The 21,474-nt window shown below is 43.3% G+C and overlaps 1 protein-coding gene across 3 annotated transcripts; it reads right to left on the minus strand.

Annotated features, from left to right (window-relative positions):
- Positions 1 to 2,209: 2,209 nt before the first annotated feature.
- Positions 2,210 to 17,852, minus strand: ZNF585B (zinc finger protein 585B). 3 transcript variants are annotated; one of them, XM_064381372.1, is made up of 6 exons: positions 17,703 to 17,721; positions 16,436 to 16,553; positions 15,904 to 16,117; positions 8,028 to 8,154; positions 7,650 to 7,742; positions 2,210 to 4,651 (listed from the first exon to the last, which is right to left on the minus strand). In XM_064381372.1, the coding sequence occupies exons 3-6, from the start codon at positions 15,973 to 15,975 to the stop codon at positions 2,634 to 2,636; spliced, it is 2,310 nt and encodes a 769-aa protein (XP_064237442.1). In that variant the 5' UTR covers positions 15,976 to 16,117; positions 16,436 to 16,553; positions 17,703 to 17,721; the 3' UTR covers positions 2,210 to 2,633. The 3 variants fall into 3 exon arrangements, with proteins under 3 accessions (XP_064237442.1, XP_012291856.2, XP_012291864.2); XM_012436433.3 differs by lacking the exons at positions 16,436 to 16,553; positions 17,703 to 17,721 and adding an exon at positions 17,748 to 17,852; XM_012436441.3 differs by lacking the exon at positions 16,436 to 16,553 and having other exon boundaries at positions 17,703 to 17,764.
- Between the last annotated feature and the right edge of the window lie 3,622 nt (positions 17,853 to 21,474).

Consider the following 21,474-nt stretch of genomic DNA (forward strand, 5'->3'; position numbering starts at 1 on the left):
AAAGAATGAGCAGGGAGTCTTTTGCAATCACGTTGGAGCTGTGGGATTCTGGAATCATGGCAGGGAATACTGGAAGCAGGTATCCACATGGGATCTCGTGTTTTCCCTTCTTTAGCATCAGACCAAAAAGTTTACAATGACTTTTTAGCTTTAGGGTTGAGAAGGGATACAACCTAGGTGTAGACTGAAGGTGAAAAAGTCTGGGTGTTTTAGGGAGGTTGGTTCTCCCTATTAGAGCTTCTTATGCTACAACACAGAAAAAAATCAGTAGTCATGCAGCAAACACTGGTCAACTCTCCACAGGTGCATTTATGGAATCCCTGCTGTATGGCAGTCATGGGTCTAGACTCATAGTGGTGAACAAAAGGGAAATATTTTCTAGTGTAGAAGCCATAGAGAAATGAGCAAAATATACCAGGCAGCATGGTGGAAAGTGCTAGGGAGAAGAATAAAGGAGGAAGGGTGAGGGGCTGGAATTTTAAACCAGGCAGGCAGGGAAGGCCTGTAAGGAAGTGTCATGGAAAAAAAAAAAAACATGGCTGGGCGCGGTGGCTCACGCCTGTAATCCCAGCACTTTGGGAGGCCAAGGCAGGTGGATCACAAGGTCAAGAGATCGAGACCATCCTGGTCAACATGGTGAAACCCAGTCTCTATTAAAAGTACAAAAAAATTAGCTGGGCATGGTGGCACGTGCCTGTAATCCCAGCTACTCAGGAGGCTGAGGCCGGAGAATTGCCTGAACCCAGGAGGCAGAGGTTGCGGTGAGCCGAGATCGCGCCATTGCACTCCAGCCTGGGTAACAAGAGCGAAACTCTGTCTCAAAAAAAAAAAAAAAAAAAATGAGGAAAAAGCCACAGATAGAGAATTGTGCTCTTTGCAACGGGCACTGCAAATACAAAGGCCCTGAGTCAGGGACTGAACTGATGTCTGAGGCATATGGCAGGAAGGGTCCTTGTGGGGTGCATGGGATGAACATGGACACAAGTAGACAGTGAACATATGGTGGTGTTAGTTTTCATGAGTTCATCAATTTTACGTGATTTATGAGTTATCTCATATCGCATATATTGATTTTATGAGTTATCAACTTATGAAAGTCACATCATTAAGGAAAGCAAAATGCTGGGCTTCAACTCAGCAACAAGTAAATTAACAAAAAAGAAGAGGCTGAGTGGGAAGAATTCTAATAGCAGAAGGAAGAATTTAAATTGTCCCAGATAACCTGAAAATTCTAACCACAGAGGCTTTCTTGAGAGTGGTGGAAGTATGCAAAACTCTGTGCTGGGCTGGGCACGGTTCTCACACCTGTAATCTCAGCACTTTGGGAGGCCAAGGCGGGTGGATCAAGAGGTCAGGAGTTTGAGACCAGCCTGGCCAGCATGGTGAAACGCAATCTCTACTAAAAATACAAAAATTAGCCCAGCCTGGTGCCACTCACTTGTAATCCCAGCTACTTGGGAGGCTGAGGCAGGAGAATTGCTTGACCCTGGGAGACAGAGGTTGCAGTGAGCCAAGATCATGCCACTGCACTCCAGCCTGGCTGACAGAGCGAGACTCTGTCTCAAAAAAACAAAAACAAACAAACAAACAAAACATTGTATTGGGGGTCCAACACACAAACAAAACACTGTATTGGGGGTCCAACACATTGTGCTGAGGACCTGTGGGCTCAGAGAGGGTCCTGGCAGGTAATGAAGGGGCTGCAAGTCTTGTGCTATAACAATGGGGGCTCAAAATACACTCTGAGGTCTGTGTCTGAATACATATAGAATTTGTCTTATTGCAGTATTTCTTGCTTGATAGAAATACTCATTGGGGAATTGGATATGAACAACAGTGTTGGATTCAAAGAAGAATGAGAAAACACCCACAATTCTGCTCAACAGTGTGTTCTGGAACAAACAACTCACAGAAGGATTTATCACTATCGTATATACTATGTTGTCTTACCATTCAAACTTTTGGCACTATACCCTGTCCACAGTAAACAGGATTATCGTTCCCATAATATAATCTTTTCTATGAAGAATTTGGTAACAGTGTTCCATTGTAGTTTTCATGAGGAGGCTTTTCCTATTCACCAAATTGACTCAGTTCCTTCTCAGTATGAATAATGCCCCAAGGTTTATTGAGGCTGATGACAAGGTTGGAAGGGTCCCTTGCCTCATTCAGTGCCTTCTGAGAGACCCTCTCCAGAAGAGTCTTTTTTTTTTTTTTTTTTTTGAGACAGAGTCTTGCTTTATCGCCAGGCTGGAGTGCAGTGGCACATCCCAGCTCACTGCAACTTCCGTTTTCCGATTTCAAGCAATTCTCCTGTCTCAGCCTCCCGAGTAGCTGGGACTACTACAGGCACACACCACCACACGAGGCTAATTTTTTGTACTTTTAGTAGAGACGAGGTTTCACCATGTTGGCCAGGATGGTCTCGATCTCTTGACCTTGTGATCCGCCCGCCTCGGCCTCCCAAAGTGCTGGGATTACAGGCGTGAGCCACCGCGCCCGGCCCAGAACAGTCTTAAGTGACATGCTGATGTGGTCATTTCTACTTATGATATTATACATTTTTCTGCTGCATGAATGCAACGATGTATAATCAGACCCATTCTCAGTGGGGTTTTCTCACACTGTTTCTCTCAAGCGTGAATGCTCTGATGGACACTGAGCACTGATTTCTGAACAAACCCTTTCCCACAGATGCCACACTTGTAGGGTTTGTTTCCAGTGTGTGTGGTCTGGTGTTTATTCAAATTTGACCTGTTGCTAAAGGCCTTCCCACACTCAGCACACACATAAGGCTTCTCTCCGGTGTGAATTCGTTGATGCACCTGGAGCTGTGATTTTTTAGTGAAAGACTTCCCACAGTCACTGCACTCATAAGGTTTCTCTCCAGTATGAATTCTGTGATGTGTAATCAACTCTGACTTCTGTCTGAAGGTCTTCCCACATTCAGAGCAAATGTAGGGCTTTTCTCCGGTATGAGTTTTCTGGTGCTTACTGAGATTTGACCTGCCACTAAAGGCCTTCCCACACTCAGCACATACATAGGGTTTCTCTCCTGTGTGAACTGGCTGATGTACCAGGAGCTGAGATTTGGAGGTAAAGGACTTCCCACAGTCACTGCATTCATAAGGCTTCTCTCCAGTATGAATTCTTTGATGAGTAATAAAGTTTGACTTGCGGATGAAAGCTCTTCCACACTCAGTGCATACATAGGGTTTCTCTCCTGTGTGAATTTTCTGATGAACAATGAGAATTGATTTCTGGTTGAAGGCTTTCCCACATTCATGGCATTCATACTGTCTTTCTCCAGTATGAATTTTCTGGTGTATATTAAGATTTGACTTCTGGGTAAAGGCTTTTCCACAAGTACTACATTCATAAGGTTTCTCCCCAGTATGGATTCTCTGATGTGTAATCAAGTCTGACCTCTGGGTGAAGGCCTTTCCACATTTGGAACATAGATAAGATTTCTCTCCTGTATGAGTTTTCTGATGTGTAATGAGATTTGACCGATTGGTGAATGCCTTCCCACATTTATTGCACATATAGGGCTTTTCTCCTGTGTGAATTCGTTTATGAACATGAAGTTGTGATTTGGAGGTAAACAGTTTCCCACAGTGACCACATTTATAAGGTTTCTCTCCAGTATGAATTATTTGATGTGTAACCAAGTGTGCCTTCCGGATGAAGGCCAGTCCACATTTGGTGCATACATATGATTTTTCTCCTGTATGAATTCTCTGATGCACTGTGAGTGTTGACTTCTGAGTGAAGGCTTTTCCACAGTCACTGCATTTATAAGGTTTCTCTCCAGTGTGAATTCTCTGATGTATAATCAACTCTGACCTGTAGGTAAAGGCCTTCCCACATTCAGGACATATGGAAGATTTCTCTCTACTTTGAATTTTCTCATGTGTAATGAGGTTGGAATTATTGCTGAAGACCTTCCCATATTCAGTACATATATAGGGCTTTACACTTGTGTGAATGCGTTGATGTACCTGAAGTTGTGACTTGGAAATGAAGGATTTCCCACAGTTACTGCACTCATATGGTTTTTCTCCAGTATGAATTCTTCGGTGTGCAATCAATTGTGTCTTCTGAATGAAGGCCTGTCCACATTCGATACAGATATAGGATCTCTCACCTGTATGGATTTTCTGATGCATCTTGAGTGTGGATTTCTGTGTGAATGCTTTGCCACATTCAGTGCATTCATGGTGTCTCTCTCCAGTATGAATTTTCTCATGTATGCTGAGATCTGAGTTATAAGGGAAGCCTTTCCCACATTCCCTACATTCATAGAGTTTTTCTCCGGTATGAATTCTCTGATGTCTGAAGAGAGAAGATACTTGAAAAAAGGATTTTCCACATGCATTGCATTTATAGGGCTTCTCTCTCGTATGGGTTTTCTGATGTGTAATGAAGTCTGGCTTCTGCACAAAAGCCCTCCCACATTCAATACATACATAGAGTTTTTCTCCTGAAGGAACCTTCAGGTATATCTTGAATTGTGACTTCCAGGTGAATATCTTTTCAAATTTGGCACACTCATAGGATTTTTCCCCAGGATAAATTTTTTGATCTTGCGAGGAGGCTGGTTTATAACTGAGAATTTTTCTACGTAGATTATGGTCCCATAATTTCTCTCCTGTTGGAGTACATTCACAGTAAATATAGAAAGACATTTTACCATATTTAGTTCTCTTCCTAACATTCTTTGAAGCATAATTTCTATTAAGAATATGTAAATGTAAATTATACTTCAAACCATTTCCAAATGAATCACGCTGATAAGAGTTTTTATGGGGGTGAAAAATGTTTGGGTTCACATGAATTATTCTTCTGATATCCTTATATTCAGAATACCTATTTGCAGTCAATATTTTGTTGATTAAAACAACATCACTGATGGGTGCGGTGGCTCACGCCTGTAGTCTCAGCACTTTGGGAGGCCAAGGCGGGTGGATCACAAGGTCAGGAGGTTAAGACCAGCCTGGCCAATATGGTGAAACCCCGTCTCTTACTAAAAGTACAAAAATTAGCCGGGCATGATGGCACACACCTGTAGTCCGAGCTGCTCAGAAGGCTGAAGAAGAATTGCTTGAACCCGGGAGACAGAGGTTGCAGTGAGCCGACATCGTGCCACTGCACTCCAGCCTGAGTGACAGAGCAAGACTCTGTCTCAAAAAAAAAAAAAAAGCAACATCACTTAGTGATTTTTCTCTTTGCTGATAAGACTCTGTCGGCTATCAATCTGCCACAGTTATTCTAGAATGAAATACAATCTCACTTCATTTATATCATCATCTTCCCTTTCATTGTGGAAAGAAGTCTTTTATTTTCAGATATTCCCTGTAATAAGGTTTGAAATCCAAATGTCCCTTTTCAAGGGATAATAAGTGACTTTTTGCTCAGAGAGCAGCTAGTGGAGGCTAGAGGGGGAAGTAAAAATGGCTCATACAGACTGAACACAGAGAAAAGGGTAAGGGTGGGTGATTTGATGAGGAGGGTATGACACTATTTATAGGAAACATTCTGAGGAACAAGTTAGCAGTTAAAAGAAATAAACTAGATGGGCCGGGCGTGGTGGCTCACGCCTGTAATCCAAGCACTTTGGAGGCCAAGGCGGGCAGATCACCTGAGGTCGGGAGTTCAAGACCAGCCTGACCAACATGGTAAAACCCCATCTTTAAAAAAAAAAAAAAAGAAATAAACTAGATGAACAGATAACACCAAAGACAGACATGAAAAAAGTAAGACAAAAAACATGACATATAGCACAGTAAGATTTATATAAACTAATGATCCATAACCCTAATTCACTTTAAATTTTACAACATGCACGAATTAAAAAATGTTTCCATCATACAAAACAGTGGCTTATGGTGGGAAGGGAGATTGGTAATAGGAAAGAGAGAAAAGGGGATATTATCACAAAAATAAAATAAGAGAGAATCTTCACCCACATTCATAGTCACAGTGTGTCCTAAACTAAAGACAGTGATTAAACTCAAACCTCATCAGGTGAAATATAAAAATAAAGCAATGACAAAAACAAACAAGGCTGGGCACGGTGGCTCACACCTGTAATCCCAGCACTTTGGGAGGCTGAGGTAGGCAGATTGCCTGAGGTCAAGAGTTCAAGACCAGCCTGGCCAACATGGTGAAACCCAGTCTCTACTAAAAATACAAATTTTACCCAGGCATGGTGGCACACGCCTGTAATCTCAGCTACTCGGGAGTCTGAGGCAAGAAAGTCACTTGAACCTGAGAGGTGGAATTGCAGTGAGCCAAGATTATGCCACTGCACTCCAGCCTTGGCGACAGAGAGAGACTCCATCTCAAAAAAATGAACAAACAAACAAACCCAACTAGGCAGAGAGACCCTAACAGTGTGGAATTGCTCAAGCAATATCAGAGGAAAATGTCAGAAAGGGTGATTAATCATGTCATGTCAAACAAAGCAGAGAGGAATTCCCAAAGATGAAGTGACAATGATTCCCAAGTTATCAGCTAGATGAAAGGTCTGAAGGACTGGGAAGAGGTGAGAAATCTCATGGCCATTCCTATAGCAAAAAGAGGTAGAGAGCTTGATTAAAGTTCTTTTTATTTTCTTTTTTTTTTTTTTCAGACAGAGTCTTGCTCTGTCACCCACGATGGAGTGCAGTGGTATGATCTCAGCTCATGGCAACCTCCACTTCCCAGGTTCAAGTGATTTTTGTGCCTCAGCCTCCCAAGTAGCTGGGAATACAAGCATGCATCACCACGCCCAGCTAATTTTTGTATTTTTAGGAGACATGGGGTTTTGCCATGTTGTCCAGGCTGGTCTCAAACTCCCGACCTCAAGAGATCCACCCACCTTGGCCTCCCAAAGTGCTGGGATTACAGGCATGAGCCACTGCACCTGGCCCAGAGATAAAGTTCTGAGGCATCTCACAGTGAGAAAGACAGAAATAAAAGTGGTCTAGAAGGAGTGGGAATGTGTGACACAGAGTAATTTTGAAAGAAAGCAGATCCAGGAATGCCTGGATGTGAAAGAGGGACTCTGGGACAATATGGAAGGTAGGTAAAAAAAGAATGTTAGAGAAAAGGAGGATAACAAAGATAGATCATTAATGAGGCCGACTGGCATGTGATTTAGAATCTACAAGGAAGGACACAGAAGTGCAAAGGTCATCCAGGTAGAAGGCATTTAGTGATCTGAGAGGCATCAAGCAATACAAAAAAATTCAGAACCTTTCTGAAGAGTAGTCTTAATAGCACTTCACAGTTCCAGTGTTTTTTTCTGAGATGGACTCTCACTCTGTTGCCCAGGCTGGAGTGCAATGGCGTGATCTCGGCTCACTGCAACCTCCTCCTCCCAGGTTCAAGTGACTCTCCTACCTCAGCCTCCTGAGTAGCTGGGATTACAATAATGTACCACCATGCATGGCTAATTTTTTTTGTATTTTTAGTAGAGCCAGGGTTTCATCATGTTGGTCGGGCTGGTCTCGAACTCCTGACCTCGTGATCCACCCACCTCAGCCTCCCAAAGTGCTGGGATTATAGGTGTGAACCATAGCGAGTGGCCTGGTTCCAGTGTTTTTCAAGACAGCTGAGATTTCCTCCCATCTCCCATCTACTCAAGTCATGCTAATTTCACTCACCTGGGCAGCTGTGACGTGGCCTCTCACCCTGCAATGTCCATGGTTCCTTTCCTTGCTCCAACATGACCACCTCTGGTTTAGGAAATTGATACCCTGTTCATGGGAAATGATAAAGGTCTGGGTCAAGCTAATTATGTTTCAGAGCCCACTCAATAAAGTCTTATTGTTCAATCAGGATTTGTTCTTCAGAAAAGTAACCAGATAGTTCTGAGAAAAGAGTAATATTCTGAGTGCCCTAAACAAATAGAGAACCCTGGAGAAATAAATGACAAAACCATCAGCTATTTAAGATGCTGACAGCATTCAGAATGGAATGGAATGAGAATGGAAGCACTCTCAGTGAGGCCTCCTTTCAAATACCAAGGTGACTGCACTTACCGACTGAGAGCAGGTGGCTGTAGGTCTCCAGCATCACATCCCGGTACAGGTTTCTCTGAGACAGGTCTAGGTGCCTCCACTCCTCTCTGCTGAAATTGATAGCCACATCCCTGAAGGACACTGATCCCTGTAAGGGCACATTCCTGTTCAATGTGCATAGTCAGCTTTGCAGGGTGGAGTGACTATATCTGGGATTATGAAACATGGGTTTTGTTCTTTTTAATTCCTTTTTTTTTTTTTTTTTGGAGATGGCATTTCACTCTTTTTCCCCAGGCTGGAGTGCAATAGCGTGATCTCAATTCACTGCAACTTCTGCTTCCCAGATAAGCAATTCTCCTGCCTCAGCCTCCAGAGTAGCTGAGATTACAGGCATATACCACCATGCCCAGCTAATTTTTGTATTTTTAGTAGAGACTGGGTTTCACCATGTTAGCCAGGCTGGTCTCGAACTCCTAACCTCAGGTGATCTGCCTGCCTCAGCCTCCCAAAGTGCTGGGATTACAGGTGTGAGCCGCTGTGCATGGCCAATTTACTTCCCTTTTTTAAGAACCTGCCTTTTTGTTCTCACTTCAGATGTGAGAAGATAAAAATTTTTTTTTTAAACAAAAGAAAAAAAAAACTTAAAAAAAACTTGCCTCCCATTTGTCTAATAGCTTATTATGAAAAATTTTAAACATACAGAAAATTAGAAAGAATGTACAGTAAAAACCTACACATCCACTACTTAGATCTACCATTAACACCTTACTCACTTCATCACACATTGATCCATCTTACTTTTTTTTTAATGTATTTCAAAGTAAACTGTAGACATCACTACACTTTCTCTTAAGCACCACAAAATGCAAATAATTAACTAGGGTGTAACATTTGTTAATAAGGTAAAATTTAGTACAATACAATTAAATGCAACAATCTTTATTGTACCATTTGACGTTCTGACAAATGTATGCATCTGAGTAATACGAAATTTCTAAGATATTGTATTTTACACAAGCCACATATTAAGTATCCACTTTTAGCCAGGCGCAGTGGCTCACGCCTATAATCGAAGCAAGAATGTTAGAGGGGACCGGACGCAGTGGCTCATGTCTGTAGTCCCAGCACTTTGGGAGGCCAAGGTGGGTGGATCACCTGAGGTTTGGTGTTCAAGACCAGCCTGGCCAACATGGTGAAACGCCGTCTCTATTAAGAATACAAAAAGTTAGCCAGGCCTGGTGACATATGCCTGTAGTCCCAGCTACTTGGGAGGCTGAAGTGGGAGAATTGCTTGAACCCAGGAGATGGAGGTTGAATTAAGCTGAGATTGTGCCACTGCACTCCAGCCTGGATGACAGAGCAAGACTCCATCTCAAAAGATGTATATAGATAGTTTTACATAATTTGTGAGATGCAGAAATCTAATAATGAATTCCAGCTATTTGTTCTGTTCTACAGTCAGTCAATTACTAATTTTTCAAAACTGGCCATTAAAATAGGCTTTTAGTCTTCTAGCACATGGATGAGCAACCTGCCATACAGTTGCTGATCAATTTAGGACTGCTCATTATGCTAGTCCTGAGGACATAGAAATGAATTATTATTAATATTTTTGAGACAGAGTCTCGCTCTGTTGCCCATGCTGGAGTGCAGTGGCATAATCTAAGCTCACTGCAACCTCTACCTTACAGGTTCAAGTGATTCTCCTGCCTAAGCCTCCTGAGTAGCTGGGACTACAGGCAAGTCCCAGCACACCCAACTAATTTTTGTATTTTTAGTAGAGATGGGGTTTCACCATGTTGGCTAAGATGGTTTCAATCTCTTGACCTTGTGATCCACCCACCTTGGCCTCCCAAAGTGCTGGGATTACAGGCATGAGCCACCACGCCCAGCCAGAAATGAATTCTTTATGTTACTAGTCTTCAAGCAACCTAAAAGACATAAAAATAAAGAAGACCAAAGTTCGAAAACAGGAAGACATGAAGTTTATTAAGGTGTTGAAAAGTAGATCTCTCTCTGAGACACCCTGAGGGCCAAAAAGAAGAAAAAGTGCATCTACATGAGGGGATAAGTTTACATTTCATAGAATGGAAGAATTTCTCTTGGAAGTTAAGAAGAGTAATACAGAGTGTGGGGTAAGGGGGACGTTGCACAGCAAGGACAAGAACAATGTGGAGATGGGCTCCAGTGAGCCATGACTGCATCACTGCACTCCGGTGACAAAGGGAGACCCTGTCTCAAAAAAATAAGTAAGGCCAGGCGTGGTGGCTCACACCTGTAATCCCAGCACTTTGGGAGGCTGAGGCAGGTGGATCACCTGAGGTGAGGAGTTCAAGACCAGCCTGGCCAACATGGTGAAACTCTGTCTCTACTAAAAATACAAAAAATTAGCCAGGCATGCTAGCGGGCACCTGTAATCCCAGCTATTCAGGAGGCTGAGGTAGAAGAATTGCTTGAACCCAGGAGGCAGAGGTTGCAGTAAGCCGAGATCACGTCACTGCACTCCAGCCTGGGTAACAGAGCAAGACTCCATCTCAAAAATACATAAATAAATAAATATTAAAATACACAATGAGTTAAAGGAATAGCAAATAGGTCTACATAGGGACAGAAGTCTACATGATGTGTCAGAAAGGTAGTTTTAGAATTACAGTTGACCTTTGAACCACATGGGTTTGAAATGTGGGGGTCCATTTGTAGCACAGATTTTTTTTCAGTAAGATTACACCAAGTGTGCCTCCCTCTCCTGCCTTCTCTTCCACCTTCACCTCTTCCCACTTTGTCACCCAAAACAGCAAGACCAAACTCTGTTGTTTTTTTTTTTAAAGACGGGGTTTCACCATGTTGGTCAGGCTGGTTTTGAACTCCTGACCTCAGGTGATCCGCCCGCCTTGGCCTCCAAAGTGCTTGGATTACAGGTGTGAGCCACCACACCCGGCCCAAACTCTCTTTTTCCTCCTCCTCCTCAGCCTCCTTAACCTGAAGACCATAAGGACAAAGACCTTCATGATGATTCACTTCCACTTAATAAATAATAAACATATTTTCTCTTCCTTTTTATTTTCTTAAAAGCATTTTCCTTTCTCTAGCTTACTTTTATTACAAAAATACAGACTATAGGGCCAGGCACGGTGGCTCATGCCTGTAATCCCAGCACTTTGGGAGGCTGAGGGAGGCAGATCATGAGGTCATGAGGCGGATCATGAGATCGAGACCATCCTGGCCAACATGGTGAAACCCCATGTCTACTAAAAATACAAAAAAATTAGCTGAGTGTGATGATGGGTGCCTGTAATCCCAGCTACTTGGGAGGCTGAGGCAGGCGAATTGCTTGAACCCAGGAGGCGGAAGTTGCAGTGAGCCAATATCACATCACAGCACTCCAGCCTGGGTGACTCCGACTCAAAAAAAAAAAAAATTCAGAATATAATACATATACAAAATACATGTTAATCAACCGTTCTTGGTAAATCAACAGTTAAGGTATCAGTAGTTAAGTTTTGGGGGGTGGTCAAAAGTTATATGCAGCTTTTCAACTGCACGGAGGTCAGCACCCCAACCCTGCATTGTTTGAAGGTCAACTGTGCTTATTATAATTACAGTTTTGTGTATGTGTGTGTGTGGGGCGGGGGGGTTGAGACGGAGTTTCACTCTTGTTGCCCAAGCTGGAGTGCAATGGCACAATCTCGGCTCACTACAACCTCACCCTCCCGGGTTCAAGTGATTCTCCTGCCTCAGCCTCTCGAGTAGCTGGGGTTACAGGTGCCTGCCACCATGGCCGGCTAATTTTGTATTTTTAGTAGAGAACTCCCCACTTCAGGTGATCTGCCTGCCTCAGCCTCCCAAAGTGCTGGGATTACAGGTGTGAGCCACTGCGCCCAGCTCATCTACTCTTGAATACAGTTAGTGAATATGTTTGACTTCAGAATCTATTAATTTCCAGTTCTTTTGGACATCCAGGTTAACTCTAAACAAAATAAAACAAAAACCAGAAATAAGGTTGGGAATAATTTTTGATATTATCTATTATTACTCAAAACTTTGGCAGGAAAATCAACTGTAAAATCACACAACCTTTTCCATCATTTTTGGCTGTGTTGGGAGTGTTGAATCAACACTTTAATTCCTTTAAGGACTTTTATATCATTTGTTCTTACCAAAAAAAATAAGCAGTACTTTATTAAACTATTTTTTTACATTGTGGTAAAATATACATAAAATTTGCCATTTTAATTATTTTAAAGTGTTCAGTTTTAAGTACATTCACATTATTGTGCAACAGTCTTTTACTTATTTCTAATGTAATGCTCTGTTAGAAAACAGAATCAGGGGCCGGGCGCGGTGGCTCACGCCTATAATCCCAGCACTTTGGGAGGCCAAGGCGGGTGGATCACGAGGTCAAGAAATCAAGACCATCCTGGTCAACAAGGTGAAACTCCGTCTCTACTAAAAAAATACAAAAAAAAAAAAATTAGCTGGGCATGGTGGCGCATGCCTGTAGTCCCAGCTACTTGGGAGGCTGAGGCAGGAGAATTGCTTGAACCCAGGAGGCGTAGGTTGCGGTGAGCCGAGGTCGAGCCATTGCACTCCAGCCTGGGTAACGAGCGAAACTCTGTCTCAAAAAAAAAAAAAAAAAAGAAAACAGAATCAGTATTATAGCAAATATTTCTATTTTTTGTCTGCTTTGGTCAACAAGCTTCTAAGAGTAGTGTGATAAAATGGCCAAAGGTGTATTTAATTATTTCTGTTCATTTTTACTTAAAATAGTTCAAAAATACATTCTTTATTAAATAAACACTAATAATTTGTATAATTCTTTGTATATGATTCTTTTCATAAGGATGAACAACACGTTTTCATCCCTTTAGGTGATTTTCATCTTAAATCTCTTTTGATCTGTTCTTAAATTGTAGCCGTAGCTTTCTTTTGGTTCATTCCTTTATGGTTTTTTTTTTTTTGGTTGGATTCTTGCTCTGCCGCCAGGCTGGAGTGCAGTGGTGCAATCTCAGCTCACCACAACCTCTGCCTCCCGGATTCAAGTGATTCTCCTGCCTCAACCTCCCAAATAGCTAGGACTATAGGCATATGGAACTATGCCCACCAAATTTTTGTATTTTTAGTAGAGACAGGGTTTCACCAAGTTGGCCAAGATGGTCTCCATCTCTTCACCTCATGATCCGCCCACCTCTGCCTCCCAAAGTGCTGGGATTACAGGTGTGAGCCACCACGCCCAGCCTCATTCCTTTATTTTAAATAAGGACAAAAGCAGCCCCTGACCTCTGAGAGTTAGGCCGGTACTATCAGTTAATTAAGCTCAGTGTTGCTAGAAGCTAACCTGGCAGGGACCAGCTAACCCATGGTGTTCTCCGTGGTGCTACACAAAAACATTCTCTTAGAACAGCAGCAGCAAACCAGACCAATCGCTGACCATGATGGTGTAAGATGATACCAACAGCATTCTGTCATTATGTTTGAGCATAGACAAAAATCAGAACATTCTTCAAACCACAAAAGTGAATAAAACTTCTCCTTATTCTGCCTAATACAAATGACTGCTGCTGCTTTTTCTTTTTGAGACAGAGTCTACCTCTGTCATCCAGGCTGGAGTGCAGTGGCATGCTCATAGCTAACTGTAACTTCAAACTCCTATAATCAAGTGATCCTCCTGCCTCAGCCTCCTGAATAGCTGGGTTTACAGGCACACACCACCATGCCAGACTAATTTTTTTTTTTTTGAGATGGAGTCTTGCTCTGTCATCAGGCTGGAGTGCAGTGGCATGATCTCAGCTCATTGCAACCTACATCTCCTGGGTTCAAGCAATTCTCCTGCCTCAGCCTCTGGAGTAGCTGGGACTACAGGTGCAAACCACCATGCCCGGCTAATTTTTTTGTATTTAGTAGAGATGGGGTTTCACCACAACCAGGATGGTCTCGATCTCATGACCTCATGACTCACCTCGGCCTCCCAAAGTGCTGGGATTATAGGCATAAGCCACTGGGCCCGGCCTTTTTTTTCCTTAGATGGAGTCTCGCTCTGTCACCCAGACTGGAGTCCAGTGGCACAGTCTGGGCTCACTGCAACCTCTGCCTCCCAGGTTCAAGCAATTCTCCTGCCTCAGACTCCTGAGTAGCTGAGATTACAGGTGCATGCCACCACATCTGACTCATTTTTTGTATTTTTAGTAGAGATGGGGTGTCACTATGTTGGCCAGGCTGGTCTCAAACTCCTGGCCTCAGGCAGTCTGCCCACCTCAGCCTCCCAAAGTGCTGGGATCACAAGCATGAGCCACTGCACCTGGCCAAGACTAACATTTATTTTATTTTGTTTTGTGGAGACAGGGTATCACTACATTGCCAGGGCTGGTCTTGAACTTCTGGCCTCAAGTGATCCTTCCACCTTGGACTCCCAGTGTTGGGATTACAGGTGTGAACCACCATGCCCAGCTAACTGCTGCTATTTTACCAACTACAACTTTAGTCTCAAGCTATCCTTCCTATCTTCTAGATTAAAATTATTAAAATACTCAATCCTAAAACTGCCCAAGAGCAACAAAAGTAAAGGTTCACTGAGATACATATAAGACTCTCACTACATGTGACTAAACCCTGAAATTAAAACCCGCTACTTCTAATATATCCAACAGAAAGAGAAGACCTGACAAGAATGTCCACTGCTAGGTTGCTCATAATATTTTCTGTATCTTACCAAACAAACATTAAAACAGCAATGTGCAAAAAGTTAATCTGCTATGCCATTCTGAAATCAAGAGAAAAAAATTGTGGTTGTTTTCACATCTGTATACAGAACTAAGCAATCAAAGAAAATGAATCAAGCAGGTTATTACTCTTGGGAGACAGGTAGATGGGAGGCAGGGGTGGGTGAACCACAGTCCCATATCTTTTACCATAATACTTTTCAGTATGTCGCTTTTCATATATTTCTAATTTTTGAACTAGGTTATGCATTGCCTATTGAAAAGATTAAAGCATTCCTAATAAATTATCACAATATCTTCAGACAGATGAGAAATAACATTATACCCGGCTGGGCATGGTGTGGCTCACACCTATAATTCCAGCACTTTAAAAGCTCAATAGAAGGGCTGGAAGGCAAACATGACAAAGTTACTCCAAACGGATAGCAGGAACTAAATAGAAAATAGGAGAGAAAAGACATGGAGAAGCAATATCTGAAAAACAAGTTTCAGAAAAAAAATAGAGAAGACGGTCGGGCATGGTGGCTCACACCTGTAATCCCAGCACTTTGGGAGGCTGAAGTGGGTGGATCACCTGAGGTCAGGATTTCAGTCTGACCAACATGGAGAAACCCTGTTTCTACCAAAAATACAAAATTAGTCAAGCGTGGTGGCGCATGCCTGTAATCCCAGTTACTTGGGAGGCTGAGGAAGGAGAATCGCTTGAACCCGGGAGGTGGAGGTTGCGGAGCGGAGATCGTGCCATTGCACTGCAGCCTGGGTGACAAGAGCAAAACTCCATCTCAAAAAAAAAAAAAAAAGAAAATAGAGAGGACATTTGTGTTTGAGGAGGTGGTTTAGGAAGAAATGAAAAAATACTTTCAAAATCTCACAGAAAAGTGACTTCTAACCAGGAACTGTGTCTGCAGCCAAAACATCAATATAGTGTGTTGACAAAATAAACAATAGTTTTCCTTAACAGTCCACCTCTCCACTGTTATACAGGTGGCCTCCAGAGATGGAGACATTACCCATGTGTTGCTCATACTTGACAGGAACATCAAGTTTTGTTTCAGGAGCACCAGGTCTAGAGTCCAGTTGGTTCCTAAGGCCTATCTGCCTCTCCCCTAAGGCTCTGGTGAAAGATCAGAGATACCTACTCTTAGACTGAAATTCCACCTCCTGGGATTCCTCCTCCTCACCTCATAGGAGCTGCCATGATCCTCTGGAGCCAGGGCTGGGGATTTCTGGGGTGAGGTCCAACTAGTTGGCATGGCCACACTGGTCTCAACCCTTTTTCTCTAGGGTGCCTGAAGTTTAGTGGTCATCTGTGAACTCAGCAGAGCTGCTCAGAAGAGGTGGGCTGGAGTCTGGAGGAAGGTCTGGCCCAGGGACTCCCCAGAGACACCCAGGAACCTAGAAAGACAATGTCCACAGAGTCATTCAACATTCACTACATAAACACTTCCCGGATACATCAAGGTGCAGGTCCCTGAGCTAGAAACCAGAGCAGTGGTTCCCAAATGTAGGTATGCATTCAAGTTACCTGGAGGGCTTGTTAAAACAGTTTAAAATTCTTGCTGGTTGCAGTGGCTCATGCCTATAATCCCAGCACTTTGGGAGGCCGAGGCAGGTGGATTACCTGAGGTGGGGAGTTCGAGACCAGCCTGACCAACATAGAGAAACCCCATCTCTACTAAAAATACAAAATTAGCCTGGTGTGGTGGTGCTTGCCTGTAATCCCAGCTACTCGGGAGGCTGAGGTAGAAGAATCACTTGAACCCGAGAGTCAGAGGTTCCAGTGAGCGGAGATGGCATCATTGGCACTCCAGTCTGCAAGAGCAAAACTCCCCTCAAAAAAAAAAAAAAAAAAGTAATAACATCCACTGTTGGAAAGCATTTAGGCAAATTTCTTTTAGAAATTATTGGTTGAAGCTTGAATTGGTATAATGTCTTTTGAGCTATTTAGTCATATCCATTTTTCTTTCTTTCTTTTTTTTTTTTGAGATGTTGTTTCGCTCTTGTCGTCCAGGCTGGAGTGCAATAGCATGATCTCGGCTCACTGCAACCTCCACCTCCCGTATTCAAGTGATTCTCCCGCCTCAGCCTCCTGAGTAGCTAGGATTAAGGCGCCCGCCACCACGCTCAGCTAATTTCTGTATTTTTGGTAGAGATGGGGTTTCACCATATTGGCCAGGCAGGTCTCAATTTCCTGACCTCAGGTGATCTGCCCACCTCGGCCTCCCAAAGGGCTGGGATTACAAGTGAGAGCTACGGCGTCCAGCCAGTCATATCTATTATTAACAATACATGAAACTGGTCCCAATAGCATAGTATTAAATGTATAAAGCAGAAACTGACAGACAGGTGGGCAAATAACCTTACAAGCATATGTAGTTTACCTTCCTTAACAAAATAATCTGTAAGGAGATTATATATATATATATATATATATATATCACATGATTAATATTTATAACAATACAAATTAGAGAACATATTACATTGTTTGTATGTAACAAATGTGACATTTATGAAAATGGAGATAGAACTAGGCCATAATGCAATTTTTCAACTGAAGCATCACCCACAGACACTAATTGAAACATAGAGTGCACTTCTAAACAGCTCATGGGTTAAAGAAAAACAATGACTGAAAAAAATTTTTAAACAGATTTGAACAATAAGAAATTACTACACACTAAAACTTGTAGATCTTTATATTAAAGGCCGAAATGGAAAGAACTGAACTTTTAACTCAGGTCAGAAAGCAAGTTAATCACAGTCCTCACCCATCACCATAGCTGACCCTACAGGCTCTCAGTCACTGACCACAGACTCCCATCACTGACCCCTAAACCCCAATCACTTATCCCAAAGAGCCCATCAATGACCCGAGAAATCCCTGTCACAGACAACCATCGACAGATGCCACAGATCCACATCACCGAGCCCCGACACCACCATCACTAACTCCACGGACAACTCCTGTATTACTGACTTCACAGAATCCCTGATCGCAATCAACCAAAATCATCACAGAGACCTCTCGGCATTAAAACGTGAAAATACTCGACACCAGCGGCGAAATAGCTTTCGGGGACCACTTCCACTTCCGGTCCGACTTCTAGCACCTCCCTTTATGGACTGTTGATATTGCGCATGCTCTGAATTAACTTGGAAGCCAATTTTACCCCACAGTCAACAGGACGCGGATACATCTTTAGAGACTTCATGCAGTTTCCGTAATCGGCGCTCTCGGGCAGAGAGTATGGTCTCGCCCTTATGGTGTTTTTTTGGTGTGGGCCGCCATCTTGGATGCGTATCCACTCCGTACAGTGGGGGAGTCCGCCTCCTACAGGGTTGACTAGAGTAAGGCAAGGATTTTCACATAGAATGCAAGACAGTAACCATAGTTTGACCACGCTTGTACGCAAGAAGAATTTCCTAAAGAAAGGATCTGGAGCTTTATATTTTATTTATTTTATATATGTGTGTGTGTGTGTGTGTGTGTATTTTTTTTTTCTTTCCTGTCACCCAGGACACGGTTTCACCATGTTAGTCAGACTGGTCTCAAACTCCTGACCTCAAATGATCCGCCCACTTTGGCCTCCCAAAGTGCTGGGATTACAGGCGTGAGCCTCTGCGCCCAGCTGTTATATTTAGAATAGATAAATTACTCCTTGGTTACTGCACACTGCAGAAAACAATGATTTACTAGGAGAAACCATGGGGAAACAAGGAAGTCAAGGATTCTGAGAGAAATAAGGAAGATAAGAGACATCAGGAGGGTACATTCTATTTTTTGGAGACTCCACTCACTGAGAGGGTGGGCTGGGATCTGAGTTCACTACTGGGTGAAACCACTAGGCAAGATAGTGTGATGTCATAATAGGAAGTATGCTGCCGTAAGGGAGGTACAACTTTCAATAGTTGAAAACACGCCGGGCGCGTTGGCTCACGCCTGTAATCCTAGCACTTTGGGAGGCCGAGGCGGGTGGATCACGAGGTCAGGAGATCGAGACCATCCTGGTCAACATGGTGAAACCCCGTCTCTACTGGAAATGCAAAAAATTAGCTGGGCATGGTGGCGCGTGCCTGTAATCCCAGCTACTCGGGAGGCTGACGCAGGAGAATTGCCTGAACCCAGGAGGCGGAGGTTGCGGTGAACCGAGATCGCGCCATTGCACTCCAACCTGGGTAACAAGAGCAAAACTCCATCTCAAAAAATAAAATAAAATAGTTGAAAACACATTAGGAAATCTGGTAGAAGTTGAGTTAGCACAATCCTCTCCTAGGAGATACCATGGAAGAGGGGTTAGAAGTCTAAGCATCCCCTTTAGAAAAGCTGGTAGGAGGTTTTGGGAGGGATAGATATTTTAATACCCTTAATCTCCATCAGCCTTCACCCTAACTACCTCAAGCACAACTATAGTAAGCAGCAACAAAAAAAAATAATAATAGTCTTGGCCGGGTGCAGTGGCTCACGCCTGTAATCCCAGCACTTTTGGAGGCCGAATCGAGCAGTTCACCTGAAGTTGGGAGATCGAAACCAGCCTGACCAACATGGTGAAACCCCATCTCGACTAAAAGTTCAAAATTAGCCAGATGTGGTGGTATATGCCTATAATCCCAGCTACTTGAGAGACTGAGGTAGGAGAACTGTTTATATCTGGGAGGCAGAGGTTGTAGTGAGTTGAGATGGTGCCATTGAATTCCAGCCTGGGCAACAAGAGAAAACTCCATCTCAAAATAATAATAATAATAACAATAATACTCTTAATATGGCCAGCATGTGACTAAAAACACCCAAAGACAAGCTTGCTATTTTTATTTACCTTGAAATTGAAATATAATAGCAGTGTTATTACCAGATTAATGAAGCCTTAAATCCAGTTTCTCCTGTATGGAAATTGTGAAGCAGCTAACACTCTGTTACCCATCTTTTTGGGGAGTGTCAGTGAGGAGTTGTAAAGATACAATTCCTTTTACCTCCTAAACATTATTCACAACCCAGTCTCTGCCAGGAAGTTCTATCTGAAAATGGTGAGAGGTTCTATACTCTCCTGAAAATGTTCGGTCCCAGTAAATGGAGAGATTGTTTTGGAGGAACTAGATCTACCTTCTGATGTGGGCATGCTGGATACCTTCAGGCCAATTACGTCCCCCTCTGGGACTCAGTTTAAATACAGAGCCAGTTACAGTGTTCAACTCTGCTTATCTGTGGTTTCTCTTTCTTCTCCCAAAGCATGGTCTACGGAGACATCTGTGGAAGTCCAGTAGTGAACACACAGTTCTACAGAGGCCTAAGAATTACTGCTAATTTTGTTGGTCATGTGGTTTTGTGAAAATGAAGATGACTTATAGAGATTCAGATGGAAATATGTATGGGTGAAATGATGCTTGCTTTAAAAACTCCACTGAGGGGCCAGGTGCAGTGGCTCACGCCTGTAATCTCAGAACTTTGGGAGGCCAAGGTAGGTGGATCACCTGAGGTCGGGAGTTCGACGAGACTAGCCTGACCAACATGGAGAAACCCCATCTCTACTGAAAATACAAAATTAGCTGGGTGTGGCGGCGCATGCCTGTAATCCCAACTACTCAGGAGGCTGAGGCAGAAGAAACACTTGAACCTGGGAGGCGGAGGTTGCAGTGAGCAGAGATTGGGCCATTGCACTCCAGCCTGGGCAACAAGAGCAAAACAATGCCTGAAAAAAAAAACTCCACTGAGGAGGGGTATATGGATGCCACAAGAATAACAAAATGTTGGCTGGGCCGGGTGGCTCACACCTGTAATCCCAGCACTTTGGAAGGCCCGGGCAGGAGGATTGCTTGAGGCCAGGAGTTCAAGATCAGCCTGGGCAACAGATGAGACATCCATCTCTACAAAAAAATTAAAAATAAAAAAAATAAAGTATCCGGGCATGGTGGCTGCTGAAAAACTCGAGCTTTGAATGAAGAGACCTTCCAAACAGGCTTTGTGTGAGCAACATGACTGTTTATTCACCTGGATGCAGGTGGGCTAAGGCCGAAAAGGGCATTGGCAAAGGGCATTAGCAAAGGGTTAGGAGTTGGTTTTATAGGTTTGGGTAGTTTTTTGGGGGTCGGGGGTGTTGCAGAGTAAGATCAGTTACAGTGGTGGGGAGTAGGGAGCAAGGAGTCTACAGGACCACAAGTTCAGTTACAATGGCAGGGTTGGGTGATAGGTGTTTACATTATCATAAGAACAGTTAAGATGGCAGGGTTGGGTGAGGGGCTTGTCCCAGGAAGCGATCAGGGACAATGGCGAATGTAGGCAGGGGGTGGGAGACATCAGCCGAGGCAAGCAGGACTTCAGATTTTCAGGCTCCAGCATTGTGGACACAGAGCAATCAGAATTACTCCATATTCTGAGAACCTAGGCAGAGCCTGTGTCGTTCAGTTGTCTCTGCCCCGTAAGGCCTTCTGGCACCAGCTCCTATCTGCGAAGACCCTCTCTTACGAGCAGAGGTTGCATTACTTCCCTAAGTCTTTTGCATAAGCTCCCTTTATGAGATCCTCACACAAACTCTATATTGGGAAGAGTTATGGGACCAAAGCAGTTTCTTTTCTGCTCTGCAGCCACACCTCAGTGTTCCATGGTTACAGACGCTCTCAGATGGTCCTTACCACAGGCCTCCTGTTACCGCTTGATCTCTGACTTTATTTTACTGCACCATAGTTTGGATATCATCCGTGGCACAAATCTCAGTGAATAAAAAGCAAAGCAAGTTTGTAATCATTTAACTATAAGT

The sequence above is a fragment of the Aotus nancymaae genome, unplaced genomic scaffold (assembly GCF_030222135.1).
Source record: "Aotus nancymaae isolate 86718 unplaced genomic scaffold, 86718_ANA_hifiasm-v0.15.2.pri h1tg000028l, whole genome shotgun sequence".
In the NCBI taxonomy this organism is placed as follows: Eukaryota; Metazoa; Chordata; class Mammalia; order Primates; family Aotidae; genus Aotus; species Aotus nancymaae.